Source organism: Osmerus mordax, chromosome 8 (assembly GCF_038355195.1).
Source record: "Osmerus mordax isolate fOsmMor3 chromosome 8, fOsmMor3.pri, whole genome shotgun sequence".
In the NCBI taxonomy this organism is placed as follows: Eukaryota; Metazoa; Chordata; class Actinopteri; order Osmeriformes; family Osmeridae; genus Osmerus; species Osmerus mordax.
This window is the reverse complement of record NC_090057.1, coordinates 7,782,856-7,802,114: the sequence shown is the minus strand read 5'-3', so window position 1 is coordinate 7,802,114 and position 19,259 is coordinate 7,782,856. Positions and strand designations below refer to the sequence as shown.

At 42.5% G+C, this 19,259-nt stretch overlaps 1 protein-coding gene across 2 annotated transcripts; it reads left to right on the top strand.

The window, feature by feature from the left end:
• The first annotated feature begins 6,928 nt into the window (after window positions 1-6,928).
• ccm2 (CCM2 scaffold protein) lies at window positions 6,929-15,054 on the top strand. 2 transcript variants are annotated; one of them, XM_067242413.1, is made up of 10 exons: window positions 6,929-7,282; window positions 11,254-11,430; window positions 11,548-11,631; window positions 12,005-12,188; window positions 12,412-12,548; window positions 12,629-12,764; window positions 13,124-13,181; window positions 13,268-13,406; window positions 13,667-13,805; window positions 13,939-15,054. In XM_067242413.1, exons 1-10 carry the CDS (start codon window positions 7,253-7,255, stop codon window positions 14,238-14,240), a joined length of 1,386 nt encoding a protein of 461 aa, XP_067098514.1. In that variant the 5' UTR covers window positions 6,929-7,252; the 3' UTR covers window positions 14,241-15,054. The 2 variants fall into 2 exon arrangements, with proteins under 2 accessions (XP_067098514.1, XP_067098513.1); XM_067242412.1 differs by lacking the exon at window positions 6,929-7,282 and adding an exon at window positions 9,333-10,228.
• Window positions 15,055-19,259: the final 4,205 nt, after the last annotated feature.

Below are 19,259 nucleotides of genomic sequence, written 5' to 3'. Positions count from 1 at the left end.
AGGCATTCTGTCTCCCTCACTCTATCACACACACACACGCTCATCCTCACTCTCTCTATACCATTCTGTTCTTCCTCTCTCTGGATTCAAACTCCTCCATTTGGTGCTTTTCTCTCACTCTTGATCATTAAATTTTTCATCCTGGAAGTGTGTATGAGTGTATATGTGTGTATGTGAGTGTGATCACGTTTGTGTGTGTTGTCAACCGAGAATCTGTCAATACAATATATATAGACATATGATCATAGTTTATTTTGGAAAAAACATAAAGAGAAAAATACATTCTAACCTATGTGACATAGATTTTCAAAACAGGATTTAACCTCCCCTGGTTCATTGGGGAGCTCTATGTGTGAATGTGTATATACTGTATGAGTGTGTCAATAAGATGAGTGTTTAACGCATTTACTGTATTGGTGACTCTACCTGTGTATTTTTGTGAAGGGCATGTGTGTCCCAGTGACATGGGACTGGTGCAAAGCCTGATGGGAATGATGGAGGACTCCCAGTGATGGATGGATGGTCTTTGCACCCCAACACTATTTAACATTCTAAAACCATGAAATCTACTGACCCAACATATTGAAGAAACATTGACATATCATTCAACCAGGCTATGGTGAATCACTGAATAGGACATCTAAGATTCTTCCGATTTCATGTACGAAAAGCACATTTCCAGTCCTGAAAGAAGTTATCCTCTGCATTTCATGTGACATATTTTCCTCTCCAGACAGAGGTTGTTGCCTAAGCACATACAGGTACAAGCTGTTTCTTAAAAAATCCTAAACTTATGAAGTAACCTAAAATAACTGATTCAGAGTCCACGCATTCTCAAAATCTGTGACAATGAGCACCCCCCGCTGATAGTAACCTCTCACAGCATGTCAAATATGGCCATTTCCAGACCTGGCAGTGTGCTAATGTGACACTTGATGAGACAATATGAATATGTAATGATAGACACTAAACATAACTATGAAATGAAAAAAAACTGTTTATTGTACTTATTAATTATAGCCTTTGCATGGGGTTGAAGAAAGAGCACAATATTTAGGGATGTGTTGACACGTGTAGCACAAGGGGTTGTCAGTGGAAGTGTTTAAACAAATAGACAAGTTAAAACATTCCAAAGAACACTCATTTATAAATGCTGAAACATTCTGTACAAGAAACAGGGCTGAACATGAAGGTACAAGAAAAAAAAATGTCAGCATATATATGATGTGAATGTTCAACAAAAAAACAATCAAACTAAAATCTTGCACAGAAACAGTGTGTGGTGCAAAGACTGCCTTTCAAAAACTCCTCTACCATTCCCCACTGCAGCCTACTCCGTTCTGTGTACAAGCCCTCATCCCCTCTGGGTTACTATGGCTCACATTTACTTTCACTGAGGTTCTAGGTTGAGTGATAAGCTTGGTGGGTGTAAACACTTGGCAGGGGTTCTCAAGGACTCCTGACAAGCGTGTGTTGATATTTATATTGTATTGTATTATACTAATGAGTGTTTTTATTTTTAGTGCCCTTTTTTCTTTTATACACATTGAAATATTTAATGATGATATTTGGAGTATACCTGAAATTTTGCTCATGTTGAAAGTGTTCAAAGGTATTCTCAACCCGGTGTGTCCCAGAAGAGACTACACTTTACTAGGGTGAACAGGGCGACTGTTTCAGGCCAGTGCTGGGGCTGGTCATAACCAAGCCAAATTGCATGTTCTACTGTACAATCTCTACGAGCTCCCTTCCACTAACCACAACTAGCTGATGAGTCGAGGTGTGCTATGACTACCATACAGATCTCTATCTTCCACCTAACTATATGGGGGCTACATTACCACGATTGTTCACAGAGGGTGATTCCATGTTTGCCCTTAAAGGAAGGAGAATTAAAAAAAATGCCTTCTATGTCATAGGAGCTTGACACAATTTTCAACAGAGGGCTACTGCACAACTAATGAGATAAAAAGTGAATGCATTTCATCGTCCAGTTTATCCATTTACTTGATGAATCATCTGGGTAAAATGTGTGTGATTTTTTTTACATTGTAGTGTATAGCATGCATTTAGTATGAAGCATTAGAACAAAGACACCAACCAGGGATACCCAAGAGCCCTGCATAACATTGAGTCTTTCTGCGTTCTGGCCCCCTTGACCTTCGCTGTGCTTTGGCCCACTGCGCCTGCTAAGATCGTAATATAACAAGCGCAAGTCACAGGGGCCAAGACCATTTGGGATGAAAGGGTCCTTGCCAGGCTTGGAAAAGAACATGAGGACAGACTCTGTGACTAGGAAGGGTGTACGTTGTATGTATGTGTGTGTGTGTGTGTGTACATTTGAGAGGGTGACTTTGGCAGGTTAGTGTGCAGTGAACACCTGTGTATGTGTGTGTTTGTGTGTGTGTTTGAATGCGTTCATGCCTGTATGTGTGTCCCTAGCCTGCTCACACAGTTCTGTCTTCTTGCCGAAGGTTCGGCTCCGTCCCTGGTTGCTGCTCTGCCCTTTCATCCCCTCCTCTCTGCAGGGCTCAGGTGTATTCCCATGCAAACATCCACTTCCTGGTCTCCAAAACCTCCAAACTAAAGGAGTTAGGGCTGAACAACCGGAGACCCTGGTAGGAGACCATCCAACGAGGTGCACTGCCATTAACTAAGAGCTTAAACATCCGGGGTCTGCCACCCTTTCAGCTCAGCGATGTTCAGCCCTGACTAATTGAGAACTGTTGGGTCAGCTAGAGTGGGGGAAGTCACCCATCTGCATGAAATTCCTGTCAGTATGCAACATCTTCATTGTTTACCATACTGTAGTCACACAAAAAAATATATATTACTGTTATATAGTTTATGAACAGCCACAATTGTAGATCTAATATAGAGATAACATAAGCAAAACAACTAACAGCCAACACAGGGGTTCCTCAGGACCAAGGATCCAAACCACAGAACCAGCTGACTCAGGGGTCTCTCAATGCAGTCACTTTCCCCAGGCATGTCTTCTTCAAGGGTGTCCATTTTGTCCTTTAAAACATTGCATTCTTAAACACTGTTGTAAGAATTTAGAAAAAACAAAAATTATTTATTATTATTTTATTTTTTACCTTTCTTGCAAGGTTCTTGTTCCGTGCGAGGGCCACAGTGTCCAGGTATTGTGTGAGTTGGCTGCCTGGCGTTCCATGAAGCGTCTTCTCAGAACGCCATTGGCCTCTTTAGGCCTAGGGGTGCATGACCACAAATCAGGTGCAGATACTGTACACTGTGATTCATTCCTTTCAGCTAACTAAACCATTTTGCCAGTTGGTGAGGCGTACAGGATACAGTTACAATGACGTTCATTAAATGATGCTAAACCTTGCATGAAACCAACTTCGATATCAATACAATACTCCCTCCCCCCCCCCCCCCCCCAATAAAAAACAACAAAATATAAAACAGTTCTGATAGTTTGGACCAAGGTTATAACAGTGTACTGGATTTTATTTTACATACTTAATTAATTCACGATTCCCTGAAGTATTCCTCAAACATTCCATCGCTTCACATCAAGCTGTTGTTACTATCTGTGTGAAGCGTAAGAGACAACCACACACAGACTAATTGGCGGATTCCTTTACACCTGTCGGACAGAAATACACTGAGAAACCCCAATTCTACGTTCCTTTAGAGCCTCGAGTCACAACACACTGCAAGAGTGTTCCAACAGCAACATCTGTCTTCTCACTTCTTGTTGTAGTGCCTTGTTTCTTTGGGTGCTTTCTGCATTGCCATGGCAGCCAGGTCAGCAAGCAGCAACATCAGTGTCTTTCATTTACCTGTATTAATGTGCCAGCATGAATACCTGTAAGATAACTGCACCAAACAATCTAGGCTCTTAAGGGCACTTTCTTTAAGACCTTGATTGATCCTCTTTTTCGTAGATGAATCCCTCAAGATGGAGATGGGGTTTTTTTCAATCTAGAGTGGTAGTTTTCATCTAGGGTTCAGTTAACAAATTAAAGGTGTGCTGGTAAAATTCATAGGCCTACTAACCTTAATTTGAGTTAGCACAATGGACAAAGTGTGATAGTAAAATAATTTGGGGAATTCTCTTTGAACATAATGTTTCTTATGTTCTTTAGAGGGCAGATTAATTAAAAAGTAAGGCAATACTGAACATCTTCTCTACTTGAATGTTGTTTTGCCACATAATTTTTGTTAGAGCTAGCTGATTTAAAACAGCCAAATGTGATGTGACCGTTCATGATGCGAGTATACAGAATGTCCTCAATAACACTGAATTAAGTTTGTTGAGTGTTGACAGAAGACGAAAGCCACTATGACACAGAATTATTTGGTCTATGATTGATATGTGCTTCTGTCTATGCCTTCCTCTGTCTTGCAAGATGAATGATTTGTAGTGCCAACACTTTACCTTTCTCTGTCATTTGTCTTGTGAACAAAACGTCTAGCCAAATGGAAAAATGCCTGCAAAAAAAGTTGATGAAAAAAATAAGTACATGTAAAAGTTAATGGACAAGTTTTAAAATACATGATCACTATTGACTAAAAGATAAGCATTAAAATATTCCCATCTTCATCGTTTAAAGTTGTGTGAGGGAATCTTAAAGGCTCAGCAAAAGTCACACCCAGTAACTTACTTTTCAGACACTTTTTCCTTACCAACGTCCGCCAGCATGTCCTTAGATCTCATTGTGAAGTGTCCTCAGCATATCTGCATATTAGCATGTTAGTGCTCTTCACTGTACAATGCCTCTCCCCTCCAACCTTCCCACTGTCTCGTTCTGAATTTCTCTGAATGCATTGATGTGTAGCAGCAGGTTATCATAGTCTTTGAGTTCAAGTCTATGTGTTTGTGTCATGGCCATTTGTATTTCAAATTAGAGTGGTTTGCTCAGTTGACAAAAAAGGTGCATAGTTTTTAAACTGGTGCTGAAAAAACACATAAACAGGTGCTACCACAGTTATTGGACTGCTACTGTAAGTCTACTTTGTGGCTTTCCCTGAGCATTGCCTTGTACTACACTGAAAGACCTGCCTCCAAAAAACTTGCAGATTCACAATGCTCTGGAAGAACTAGCACCTCAATTCTACGGTTTACAGCAGAACTCTCTGAAAATGGTGCCACATTATGATTTTTCAATCTGCACAACAAAAGCAACAGTCGTCCAATGTTTATGTAATTTTTCTCATTATATTTTAAGCTTTAATTTTAATTTTACTATGATTAACTCTGCAATAGGATTTCTTTTTGTGAAAGGATTAATTACATTTATGACAAAATGCATCATTTTGGCCCACACCCAAAAAGAAGCATTACTTCTGAAAATGGAATTTGGGTAAAAAGTGTAGAATGTGATTGCTGTTGTATATTCCTGTCATCTCTATGTCTTAAACCTGTGTGTATCAATTTTTGTTGTTACTGTAAAATTGGCTGTAATATTTTGTTGAAAATTTGATTTAATATTCCAATCAAGCGACAATGGTTGTCAGATTAATTGCTGCTGATTTATTTTAATGTATGGGAACATTGATTTGTTAAATATTCAATCAATTTCTAGACTGTGTTAGATTGTCAATGTATTTCACACTTTTATTGGGGTAAACCTGTATAATTTACCTGGGGTACTCAAACATTTGGTACAGTGTAAGTTAGCAAACTATGTGCTACAAACTGTAGCATGTTTATGAAAGTGTACTCATACAACCCATGTTGAGATTAAGCTCATAAAGAATGATTTATTTGTTGTTGTTAAATATAAAATGTAAGTAAATGGTTTAATGGGATCCCCGTTCTTTAAAAAAACAAAAACAAATCTGATGTCCAGTATTGTACTAAACCCTTATTTTGGGGAACAATATGAATATTATTAATAACATATGGTGCTAAAGTTCTTTTTGTATGTTTTGGTTTTTAGATTAAAAGAGACATATTATGCCGAAAATGTAATGTCAAGCCTTACTGTAGATTAAAATATGAGACTGTTCATCCCAGAAGAGAAAATAAATATAGTCTTTGAAAGTGAAAACAAAAACACAAGATGTATACTGTCTCCACGTGCACATTTCACTCTTTGGCAGGTCAAAAGTGTGTAGCCTACCTGTGTGTGATGTATGATATATAGTACACATTAGTCATAGTTTTCCCAGAATAAATGGCTGTTTATTAAAGAGTTATTACCAAGTGTGTCACGTCAGCAAGGGTTCTGATTACAATTTATTTACATACCGAGTTGGTCAAGGGAAACCAAAAAGAAATATTGCTTTCTTATAACATCAATGTTGGCTTTTTATGGAGATGAAAGAGAAACCATTCCTAATTTAGAGCATTCATATATTGTAGTGACCAAATGTCCATAGCCATGGTAATGTAAACATAGATAATGTGAAATAACATACAAAGCAATAATTTACAATCCGAAATTATAAATAGGCGTAGCCTAATTCCAACAAACCTTAATACGATTCCTGATTATGAGTATGGCAGAAGAAACGAATATTGTGGAGGAAAACGAAGGAACCGAAGATACTCTTTGTTGATTCTGTGTAGCTGTACCACTAAACATGCCACATTTTACACGAGTATATTAGATGGATACAATTTTAGGCCTATCCCTGGAACGGAAGTTGGGTCATTGGCAATTGACCTTTCACTGTCAATGAAGTTTTCTTGATTCAACTCTGTTTCTGGCGGTGCTCTGGTTGACTCAGTTTGGAACAGCTAGGACAAGGGTCATACCGTATTTTGCCTATATAGTTTGGTCCGGTGAAGTTCTTTAACACGGGCTACTACTGGAAAGTGGAAATATCTCTTCCACCTGTTCCAGTCACTCAGTAAGTCACATTCCAACCCTTTTCAGAACTGTTTTTGCTGTGCAATGCATGCTGGGCTGTAGGAGTTCAACGCCCAAAATGGCGGCAGGATTGAAAAGTTGGTCCTGTTTTCCCTCAGTTTGTTTTTTTGGTAGCTTATCTTTGTTTGTATAATAATTCCATTATTGTGTTTACTTACAAAAGAAAAAAGGAATTGCATTTATATCTCTGAAGAATTATGATAGGGAACGATAAACTATTTGGGATTTGTACTGGGCATCCTTTGGCTACCAAAGTTGTTGCGAGCTAGCTTGATTGCTAATTTAGTTAGCTTTTTCGAGATGGAAAGAAATGTCAGAAACTGTGGCACCTGCGATGCATTCGAGTTGTGAAAGGAACACTATGATAAAGTAAATATGAAGAAGATGACCTGCACATAGAGATGGAGGATGATGTGAAAAAAGTTAAAAAGGTAAGTCGTACTTGCTGTCAACAACTTAAATTTAAAAAAGATCAACCTAGCTAGCGAGATAGCCAGTTATAGCCTGCGCCTGCCAGCTGGCAAAGTTAGCCTGCTAGCTAACTAACAAGTGTAGTTGATGACATATTAGTAATTTACATACAGAACTCTACAGATTGACTTCAGTTTGAGAAACTTGACACATTCTGATAAAAATTTAAGGTGACAGTTTTGGCTATTCAAAAAAGAAAAACAGCTGTCAAGATCATTCCTATGACAGCGTGATGCCAAAGATAACTTTATTTCGATCATTTGACCATTCTGGAGGTACTAGTATTTGGACGTCAGTATGATCTACTCCATGTAATGGTCAACGTTTCAATGTGAGCATTGTCTTAGTCATGGGCAGAGCGGGTGCCTATCTAAACTCACATCAAACCTAGACTAGGTCTAGGTTTGGGCTAAATCTTTCCCCCGCCCATGGTCTTAGTACTCTAAGTTCTGAGTCAAAGTGAATTGTTTATCTCATAGAATGGATAATAATTTAAAAAAAAATATGTGCAGAAAGTTTTCCCTCTCATGACTGTAATAAAATCCCTTACTCTGAGACTGCTTCCTGTAGGCATTGTTAAGAAGAGGCGTTGGTGTCAGAGGGGGTATCTACTTGGTTTCAGCTGTCAATAACTTTGGTCTATGGTAGCAGGGGGTCAGTGTTTATTTTAGGTACACATGACTGACCACACAAACACACACATGCTTATGTGTCTTTCCTTGAGGAAGTATTTTTGTGCCTTGCTGTGGGACTCCCTATGGCCCCACCCTCCTCCTGGTTCACCCAGTAGGAGGAAGGGCAGGGCTTGGAGAAGCCAGACAGGATGTGACATAGAGCTCTGTCTGCCAACACCAAAGTCGGAGCCATGTGTAGTTTCTTCTTACATCTGTTAGGCTTTTGAGTTTTGGGAGAACAGTCATTCTGACTGAACTACCTCCTTCTGGAAAAACCGATGCTAGGCCTACCACTTCCTGTCCAGTTCCCTCTTCTGAGATTAGCAGGGAGGGTTTATTGCTGATTAGGAAGAAACATTTTGTTAGCAGGTGGGCTGGTCGAGGCTGGGTAGATATGTGAAAAGGAGGAGTTTCCTGCTAATAACTTTGATACTGTCATGAGCAAATTTAGAAAAAATAAAATAAGAAATGTATTTATTAAAATGTTGCCCTCATTCTGTGTTTTCCTTAAATGTATACATTGGGGCACAGTTATGGTCCTTGTGATGCTTGCTCTCCATCTGAAGGTTCATGTTTCTGCAGGGCAGGCTGTAATTCTAGACATGCACCACAGGTCTGCTGGATCAGCCAAGTGTAAGTCAGTTTTTGTTGGGATATAGGCCAAGAGTTTGTTAGCACAAGCAGGTGTGTCAATAACAAAATTGGGAGTCAGATGGCTGAGTGGTCAGGGAATCAGGCTAGTAATCTGAAGGTTGCCAGTTCGATTCCTGGCCGTGCAAAATTACGTTGTGTCCTTGGGCAAGGAACTTCACCCTACTTGCCTCGGGGGAATGTCCCTGTACTTACTGTAAGTCGCTCTGGATAAAAGCGTCTGCTAAATGTAAATGTAAAATTCCAGTTGTACTATGACCCGAGCAAGGTTTACCCCTGAACAAGAGACATTTTGATGCTAAATCAATGAAAGCCACTGCCAAAATAAATACTTTATTGTGCATGGTGGCAAAGTACAAATTCCCACTAGATGGTGCTGTTGAATAAGGCAGTCAGCTTGTCTTATCTCTTCAGTACACCTAACACCGTGAGGTGAGGAGCGTCTCTCTCATTACTTTTTATTATATACTAATACAATCGAAATGTTGGCAGTCAAAGTTAGGTTTAAAAAGGGGAAAAGCACTGCATTGTGTAAATTCCTTATTCCCAGCTCTGTCCTTTCCATGGGTTTGGTCCTACATGAATAAATGAGCCCCAGGAGAAGGTCAAATAATTGTTGTGGCCTCAACCTGGCTTTCCATCACTCCCGCCATTTGGCCCTCACTGACATCATCACAGGGCTTCAGATAAAGACCCATATCAATAATGGATACTAGTGGTCCCTGGTATTATTGACCTTGAGCAAATGTATTCCAAGGGGGACTAGAAGACTATTTGGTTCCCTGTCAGGAGGCTCCAAACTGAAGGTGCTCTTTCATTAATCGCCGAGCTCTCTCTGACTGTTGTATAGACACATCCTCTCCTCTGTAGTGTTACGGTGAATGTAGCCTCATCTTCCTCCGCCACACGGCACCTTGTTGTCGTTGGTCCATTTGCCAGAAGGTTTTGTGGGTCATGTCACCTGCAGAAGTGTGTCATTACACCTGAGGGTAATGAAATGTTAATGCACCTCCTCCGGTATGAGAATGGCAGCGAAGCACTCTTAAATGATGCACCAAGGGTGTGGTTTATGTTGAGAGCCACAGCGGAGTGTGTGGTTTCATGTGGCAGAACGCAGCTTGATAATAGGGCTACTGAGATGGATAATGCGGTGGTATATTTAGAGATGGTTTTGTGGTTAACTTGCTGCTTTAACAACCAGGAAATGTTGTTTATTTGGTCTATTTGACCTTGATCTTGAAAAGCCTACTTAAATTTGAGCTCCAGTGAGGGCTCTCTCCGACTTCATGACCTTCAAAACTTGGTGTAAATTGATGCTAGTTGTAGCGCACTACACTTCCGCAGCTGTTTAGCAATGCGAGGGACACGTGCCATCAGAGGAAGTCAGTGGTCGATCTCTTTCCTGTTTTTGTATCGATGCTGAGGTATAACGGGCCACAGACGCACTCACACATCACTTGCCAACCGTCACCTGTGAGATACTGGAGGCAGCGGGTTCTGTTGCTGCCAAGCCCAGACCCAGCACCTGTCTCTGGGCTGACCGAGGGGCACCTCCCCCCAGCAGGGCTCATGGAGAATGAGGTAGGGGTACTTTTCCTCTCTTTTCAGCAGTTTGCTGATAAACATTGGGTTCAGTTCATCTTAGCAAAGCATTTGTACTTTTCTCTTCGTGGTCTCTACTTAAAGCTTGGTCGTGTGGTCAGACTAGGTCTGAGACGGTACTGAGCCGTGTTGAAGTATGGGCTTCGGTAGGATGATAGGAAGTTGGAGAAGGAGGAAGGAACATGTGGACGGCTCTCCTCTCTCTGAGACCTCGTCAGCGTCTTGTGGTCTTAAACCTCCAACCGCAGTGGAAACGGCCGCTTGCCCGTTTCGAATCTCATCATCCCTCATAATGTTTTTAGTGTCCTATAAATGCTTCATACCTATAACGGGGGCGTCTAAACGTTACCAGGGGGGTTTGGGGAACATGGGTCGTACAGGGGAACTGGAGATGCTACACTTGTGTGCTGTCAAACTCAGCGATCTGTGGTGGCTGGCTTCTCTTCGGCCGACAGAGAAGATGCAGAGTCAGCATGTCTGACCTGGCCTGTAGCACTGGCTCTACTGAAGCCTGGAAACACAGCCTCACTGGATTTTCATTTTCTTTCTTTTTTTTCTTCTGGGGCTGTGCTTGACTGTAGAAGTAAAGGACTTCAGTTTCAGTGCCAGCGTTGCAATGGTCATTGTTCCAACAAATGCTGTCAGTATTTCTATTATAAAATGTGGGATGTAGATTCTGCCATAGGCTTAATTTTAGACTAGTTTTAGGGAAGTACAAAAAGTAGAACTTTTGAGTATAAATCATGCCAGTTTTTCCTCTGCGGTTGTGTTTTCGTGACATGACAACGCTTAGACTTTAGCGCGGTACATTTCTTAAGAACACAAAAATAACCGAGGCTAGTTCTCTACTCTGTTATTTCTCTCCTTTTTTTCCTGTCTGTCTCTTTCACCCGCCTCACTCTTCCCTCCCACTCTTTCTTTTTTTTGTATTTCACCCTCTGTCTCCCTTTCTTTCTCCCTCCCTCCACCCTCCCCTCCCTCCACCCTCCCCTCCCTCCCGGAAGCCTGGAATCGTGTCTCCGTTCAAGCGGGTGTTTCTGAAGGGAGAGAAGGGTCGTGACAAGAAGGCCCAAGAGAAGTCCACAGAGAGGCGCGTCCTCCACACCTTCTCCCTCTCCCTGCCAGATCACCGCATCGACCCTGACATCCTGCTCAACGACTACATAGAGAAGGAGGTCAAGGTGAGGCCACGGGGCCCAGCGCGGAGGGCAAGCTACAGGTGTGCAGTGTGAACCAGGTATCACTGAGGGGCCCTGACCACTGACGTGTGTGTGTGTGTGTGTGTGTGTGTGTTGTAGTATCTAGGGCAGCTGACCTCAGTGCCAGGATACCTCAACCCCTCCAGTCGGACAGAGGTTCTGCAGCTCATTGATAATGCAAGGGTGAGCACACATCCTGCTTCACCACACTGCTCTTCACCTACAGCGCTGGAGACCAGATATGGGTTTACATGACATTTACATTTTATTCATTCAGCAGATGCTTTTTTCCCCCCCAATGTAACGTACAAATAGTGCATGTAGAAAATACAGCAGAAGGATCAGAAGTTGTACAGTATTTTGGTGGTCGGAGTCTAAGAACAGTCTGTATTAACAAGGGTTTAATACGTCCAACTGATGTGTTGCTGGTGACAATTCTAGAGCTTTCAAAGTTCCAAACACGCGTCTTTTAAATGACAACGCCAAAAAAGTATTACCCGAAATCTCCATTACTCTGACCTCTCGTATCTCTCGGTGTTCCACTCCTCCCCTCCAGAAGTCCCACCAGCTGGCTGGTCAGCTCACGTCGGAGCAGGACGCCGTGGTGAGCCTGTCTGCGTACAACGTTAAGCTGGTCTGGCGTGATGGCGAGGACATCATCCTGCGCGTGCCCATCCACGACATCGCAGCAGTCTCCTACATCCGTGACGACTCGCTGCACCTGGTAGTGCTCAAAACAGGTATATGCACCAGGCTGGTCAGCTGTCCTGGAAACGTGTAGACACCTGGCTTGCTGCCCTATGGAACCTGGAGCCATATATTCATCTGATTAACGGAGAAATGTAATGATTAAAGCTTCCGTGTGACACAACTGTAACTTGATGCTCTTGTGTAGTGAGACCTGCAAGCTGTTCTAGAGCCAGTGATGTAACTGCTGTTCCCCCCATTCCCTCCTCTCTCCAGCCCAGGAGTCTGGGGGCTCCCCCTGCCCCAGCTCCTGTCCAGAGCTGTCCAAGTCCCAGACTCTGAGCTCCCTCTCTGAGAGCGGGGCCGTGCTGGTGGAGGTCTGCTGTCTGCTAGTGCTGGCCGTAGAGAACAAGGTAATACACACACAACACATCAAGGTTGTTGATGTGTTTCCTGTGGTGGTGTTGATGTGCAGCTTGCTGTCTGTCCCCAGGCTGCAGCTGAGGAGCTGTGCCTGCTCCTCGGCCAGGTCTTCCAGATGGTTTACACTGAGTCCACCATCGACTTCCTGGACAGGGCCATCTTTGACGGAGCCACGACCCCCACCAGGCACCTCTCTCTCTACAGCGGTAACACTTTGTCCATCCGTCCGTTTAAGGATCTGTTTATGTGGGCCTACATTCATTTTCACACTAGCTGTAGGAACTGATCCTGGACTCCACATAGAGCACAAACTACTGTTCACACTTATATACAAATGTATATAAATGTCTGCTAAATGACTAAATATACGAGGTACAATTAAGTCAAAGCACAAATGCATGGACACGAGAATGCAGTCAAACCAGAAAGCCTCCTGGCTTTTTTATGTATCCATCTGTTGTCTCTGTTGAGGAGCTTGTGGAGCATCTCTTTGGAATATGGGATGCAGTTCCTTTATCCCCCCCCTGTTCCTCTTTACAGCTGCATGTACTTGTCTTGATTTCAGATGACTCCTCCAGCAAGGTGGACGTCAAAGAGGCCTTTGAGGCCGAGGCCAGCACGTTGTAAGTACCTGAGACGGCCGTCCCGGGTCCCAGTGGGGATCAGGCCACCCAGAGTGTGTTTCTGATCCCAGATGGTCTCCTGTCAGTTCTTTCCAGGACTCTCTGGAGGCGGGCGACAATTCTCCGTCGCCGACCTCCACGCCGGCCTCACCTCAGACTAAGACGGCCAGCGAGGGCGAGCTGAGCACCACCGCTGCAGAGCTGCTGCAGGACTACATGACCACGGTGGGTGGGGGGGGGGGGGGGGGTTGTGTTGTGGGGGTGTGCACAAGATAGAGACCTTGTCTTTTTCTCTCAGCCTTTAAAAACTTGTTAAACAGTGCTCTTTAGCCTTCCACATGAACAATCATGGCTCCCAACTTCACCTTTCCCATCACTTCTACCTCTCTGTACACTCTATTGACTTCCCATCCTTTCTCTCCATCTCTCCCCCCTTCCATTGGTCTCTCTCTCCCTCCCCCCACTCACCACATCTCTACTCTCAGTTGAGGACTAAGCTGTCATCTCAAGAGATCCAGCAGTTTGCCACCCTGCTGCATGAGTATCGTAACGGCGCCTCCATCCACGAGTTCTGCATCAACCTCCGCCAGCTCTACGGCGACAGCAGGAAGTTCCTTCTACTGGGTAAAAACACTTCTACAGGCCTCATGGTCTACTCCCGTCGGATGACAACACATGGTTCCACCCCCCCCTCTGCCCCCTTTCCACACTTACCTTTTTCTGGGTGAAATCAAGGCTGTCTTGTGTTCCCCCCCAGGCTTGAGGCCCTTCATCCCTGAGAAGGACAGCCAGCACTTTGAGAACTTCCTGGAGACCATCGGCGTGAAGGACGGCCGCGGCATCATCACGGACAGCTTCGGCCGCTACCGCCGCACCGCCAGCTCGGCCTCGGACTCCACCACCAACGGGAACGGGGCTGCGGGGGGTGGAGCCAGCGGGGGCTCGAACGAGGGGCTGGCGCCCTCCGAGGGAGACGAATGGGACCGCATGCTCTCTGACATCAGCAACGACATCGAGGCGCTGGGCTGCAGCATGGACCTGGAGGCCGTCACACCCTGACGGGATGGATGTGAAGGAGGAGCACCTGGGAAGGATCCAGCCACCCTGGCCAGTCACTGAGGCCGCTTCTGTCCCTACCGGCCTTTGTAGGAACAGGCTATTATTATTTGTTTAATCAGTTTAGTTTTCAATCTTTATTGGCAGTATCTGCCAACTTACAAGGATGTAGCAGAATAAGTCCATCTTGAGCTGTGAGTCTCAACCCACTTGTATTCACCAAAGAACTTTGGGGACTTTTTTTTAATTAGATACTGTGTTATGTTGTTGTGTTGATGTTTTAAGGTCAGTCAGTAACTTAATCCACAAAGTGAATTCCTGCATATTTACTTAATGTTGTATATGCCACACTGATGTATACCTCCTTTTATGGTTTGTGTATTTTCATGTTTTACACTCTTTAAATGTTTTATATAGATGTTCACCCATGTTGTAATATTCAAATGAATTGGGGTTATTGAGAACTGAAATATATCAATTTTAACAGAAAATTATCGTTTGCATTTGGATGGAAATATGTTTGACAAAGCCATTTAGTGAATGGCTGATTTAACAGCTCTAGCCTGACATTTCCGCTCAGTGATTTTGACACAATAATGCATTTCAACATCATGTTGTAATAATAACATGAGTAACATCCCAACTCATGTAAATATCACACTGTTGTGATATTTCCTGTACACGTCTGACCAGTCTCTGTGCCTTGAAAAGTAGTTGTGCTGCCAAGTGTCTCAGCCAATGGGGAAAGACTATATAACTGTAACAGTGCAATGAATGAGTGAACTGTGGTTATAAAATAACAAATACTGTCAACATACGTTTCCTGTGTCGTCATGTTCTTTTCGCTGCGAATGAACTGGCTGTATACTATTGTCAATGTAACATAGTGATGGGGCCCTTTTAATTGGATTAATGCCCTCTCATTTTCTCGTATTGAACGTGATCGGATGAAGACAGCTGGAACACAACCCAGCTGTCTCCTGTCTAATTACTTAACCAAAGGAATTAACTGAGAATTTTTTTTAATCTGAAATATCTAACAGTGGCATCAAATGTCCTATAGAGGGTGTTGTACTGCTGTCCAATCACCTTTTTCTTTTAGTTACAGTTCTTTTTGCTTGGATACACACTCCTTAACAACTCTGAAATGTCAAGCCCTTAATAAAATCTTGTTGCATGAAGCTGAATGCCTTCAAAGTACCAGATTAAAGTTGATCTGTGACTGAGAAGAAGTTGGCAAGCCAAGACCACAGATTAAGAAGCCACTTTGGCACAACACCACATAAGGCTGCATCTATAAAATCAAACACTTGTTCCAATGACAAGTAACCAACATGGTCAAGTAGACTACTGACATCCCATCTTCTTTTTTGGAATAGACAGATTATACACTATTTGTCACTACACGGTCCACTTCCCCAAACTGACCCACCGTTTTCTTTGTTGTCAAACCAATAGGCCTACTGAAAAAACAGACTTAATCATATGTTGGAGGGAGGGTGAACAAAAATCTACCCATGTTGACAATTGCCTACCTTTCAATCTTTCATTAGATGGTTGGCCAAGGGCAACTCCAGGAACAAATGCTTGGTCGCCCAGAAAATAAGGAAAAACGTTTTGCTGGACCCAAATGACTCAAACTATGGGCTGTGTGGCTTCACCGAGGGAGTTGTGGCCTAGGAAATTGAGATTAACTCTCTCATCACAGGCTATTGGGAGATACAAGCTTGATGCTTTGCCAGGGGCCAAAACATGAAGTATTTTCCAAAATAGAAATGAGACACTGATACAAATCATAACTTTTCAATGTTTAGATATTTTCATGCATGTGGGGAATTAAAATACTCCAATATATCAGATCACACCATATTGTAGTCCATAGCGACACTATAAAGGTAAAAATTTAATCGACTGAATTCTAGGATGGGGGAGCAGTCACATTAATGACAGTTAAAGTTTTAAACTTGACTTAGTGCTCTGTTGGTTAGCACAGCTGGGGTCAGTACTACAGTTCTGCTCCATTGACAACCAACTGAGTCTTTTTGTCTAACATTTGTTGCTGAGTGAATCATTGACTGGTTGGTCAAACTGTGTCAGTTGATTTGGAAGATCTGAACTGGCGTTTAGGATGACTGAGCTTCAGCTTCACATAAGGGGAATAACTAAAATATTTAGACATCATTACACATCGTAAACAAATATCTTTTTTTTATTTTTTTATTCACTATTTCAAAGATCTTGTTTGAACTTTTTGAGTCGTTTTTGACAAATGGCCTAATGGACGTTTCCTTTTCGTCCCGGCTATGTCTTTGTGCACTCTGTTTAAATCCTGGATGAGAGGATGTCCTGAAACCAAACTGCTAAAGCTCCACAGTGTGATGCATTCTGGGAACTGCGCCAGCATTGCCCCATGGTTCGTCTTGATGAGGTGTCGTACTTGAAATAAACAGTGGTAACAGATGAGTACATGGAGATCGTGACCATCAGGATGTGAAAAGTAATGAAAGACAACACTGACTGACAAGTTCTCACCTTCAAGTTACATTCTAATGGCGCCTCAGAGAAAAAATTTGTTTGATGTTAGTTACCCAGTGACTAGCCTACAACTAAAGACCTACTTCCCAAACTATCGGAGTTCAAGCGTGAATTCATGTCCAATCCCCCCAAGTGAACCACAAACTGCAAGTTGAATGTTTACATTATGAGATTGTTGACAATATAATCAATGATAAGTGATAATGCTATATTATTTAGGCCTATCCCATTGCTTTTTAATGACCTCATTGATTGTGAATGGACACAGGAGAAGGGTGCTTTATTTAGAAGTAAGATCCTCTTACTACTCCAGTGCCTTTATCTATACTGTATGGAAGATCAGGAGGGATTAACACCGAGGAAGAAAGCCTATTGTCACTTTCTCTGAATTGTTCAGTACTGTGAGTACATTCCCATGCAGTTGACCCATGTAGGCTCTAGTTAAACTAAAAAGCAGACGTGTAAAAGGATTCTTCTATTCACTTTTATTCACATGACAGTGGTCAAAATAATGAGCCGCTGCCTGAATGTTTTTTATTCTCCTTCCCTTTTGAATCTTTCCCTGACATGTGACAAATCCATATTCTTTCACTATTCATCCATGCTATTGGTTGTTCTGGGACTTGCCCATGCAGATTTTCTCTGAGAGGTGCCACTCCCATCATTCTTAACAGACAAGTCTGTTAACGCTGTGCTGGTGCGTGGATTATATCTAAAAGGTTTGTGAGGGTCATCGCCATTCTTTGTTGTCTCTTAAAGCAGATCATGAAATGCACATAATTGTCAGGAAGAATAAATGTAGCTGATATGAATAGCCATGTCCAAAGCGTGCTCTTTTATTGAATTAACACAGAGCAATTGCACACCACTACAAATAAGCGGTGTCTTCCATGTGTACCAAAAATATACCAGATCTCTAATACTCATAAACTCCAATGTCTCCTTATGTAGGAATTACATTGGAATTTAATTGACCCTTTAAACCCCTAAACTATTTCACAAATAAAGGTAATTGTTTAAGGTCTACATGTAGGCCTTTTGTATTTATCATTTTTGTTATTACTTATTTTATCGTCGTCAGGGACCATGCTGCCTGCTTATATTCTTTGATGGTTTCATCCGTTCTTCATCAAGGGGTTGCTTTCAGCAACAGTGAACTCACATAAAGCTGGAGTTCAACCATGAAGAATCTCAGCCCAAACAAAGTCATTCACAATCTGTCAGACCCGCTCACAGAGACGGAGCGAGAAAGGGCGAGAGGATGGCGGGTGGGATGGGCGGAGGCATCACACCCACTCTCACACGCTAAAGTCCATGTTCATGACCCCGTGCATGTCTTCACACGTTGCAGGACTGTGAGAATCCAGGACAGCAGCCCTCATATTATGGGTGCTGGGTGTGATGGGAGGCATGCTAGGGCCAAACCAACGAGTCAGGACTAACACATAGAGAGGCCCGTTTTAGGGAGGGGGGGAGCTGGGATTACTTAATGACCCCTAATGTCATATTATTGCAGATATTTTAGCAACCTTTTAACTAGCTAACACACCTCCATGTGGTCCTTACAGCAACACACCTCAAACATTCAGGATGTGCTTTCTGGGACTGATATTATTTTGTTCATTTTATTCAATGGTGGAATTAGAGAGCATGAAGAGGTGAAGGTAGATGGATCTGAATGTTGGTAACTGTTGGGGTTGCATTACCTTCCTGCATTACCTGGAGACATTGTGGCACTGAGCCCTGGATCCTGCACCCTGACAAAGCCTTGGCATTGTACTGGGCCAGGCGAACATAATCACTGTGTTGTGCTCATGGGTGCTCAGACCAGTCTGGTCAGGAAGTGGACCGCTCCCTTCATTGTTTCTTCAATCTCAGGTGTGTTGAGGACTATTTTTTGGTCATTCAGGTGTTTTACAATGGAAGGACATAACAGGGATTTAAAGTAACAGTCTATTCAATGAACAATGTACAGTTGATTTCAATGTTTTCCTGTTGCTACCATGAATAGCAGTTTGAAAGTACAAAACCATTTGACTTTTGTAAAGTGAACTTCATATTGAATAAATGTGTCCAAGGACTGTGCATAATCCAAATAATATCTGCTTCAGTATCACTTCACAAAGCAGGACAACTCTGACTGCAAATCTAATGGGCCATGATGCAACCAATTAAAATTAATTGCCCAGAAAACCAGATCAATTGTACTTACTACTGAAAAATGCACCAGGATGCATGTATGCTTTTTAGTTCAATATTGAGTTTAGATTCCTTACCCATATGTCTAACATGACTCTGTTGATTTAAACGTTTATCTTCAAACTGACAGGCTATGTCCTTAAATTTATGATGGATAAACCATATGCATGACTGAAAGGAAGTATTTGTACATGGAAGGGTTGATACACTCCTGCATTTACTGTTTTATCATCAATCTAGAATTCATGATTATTAGACAAAAAAATCACAAAGTAATATGTGATATGT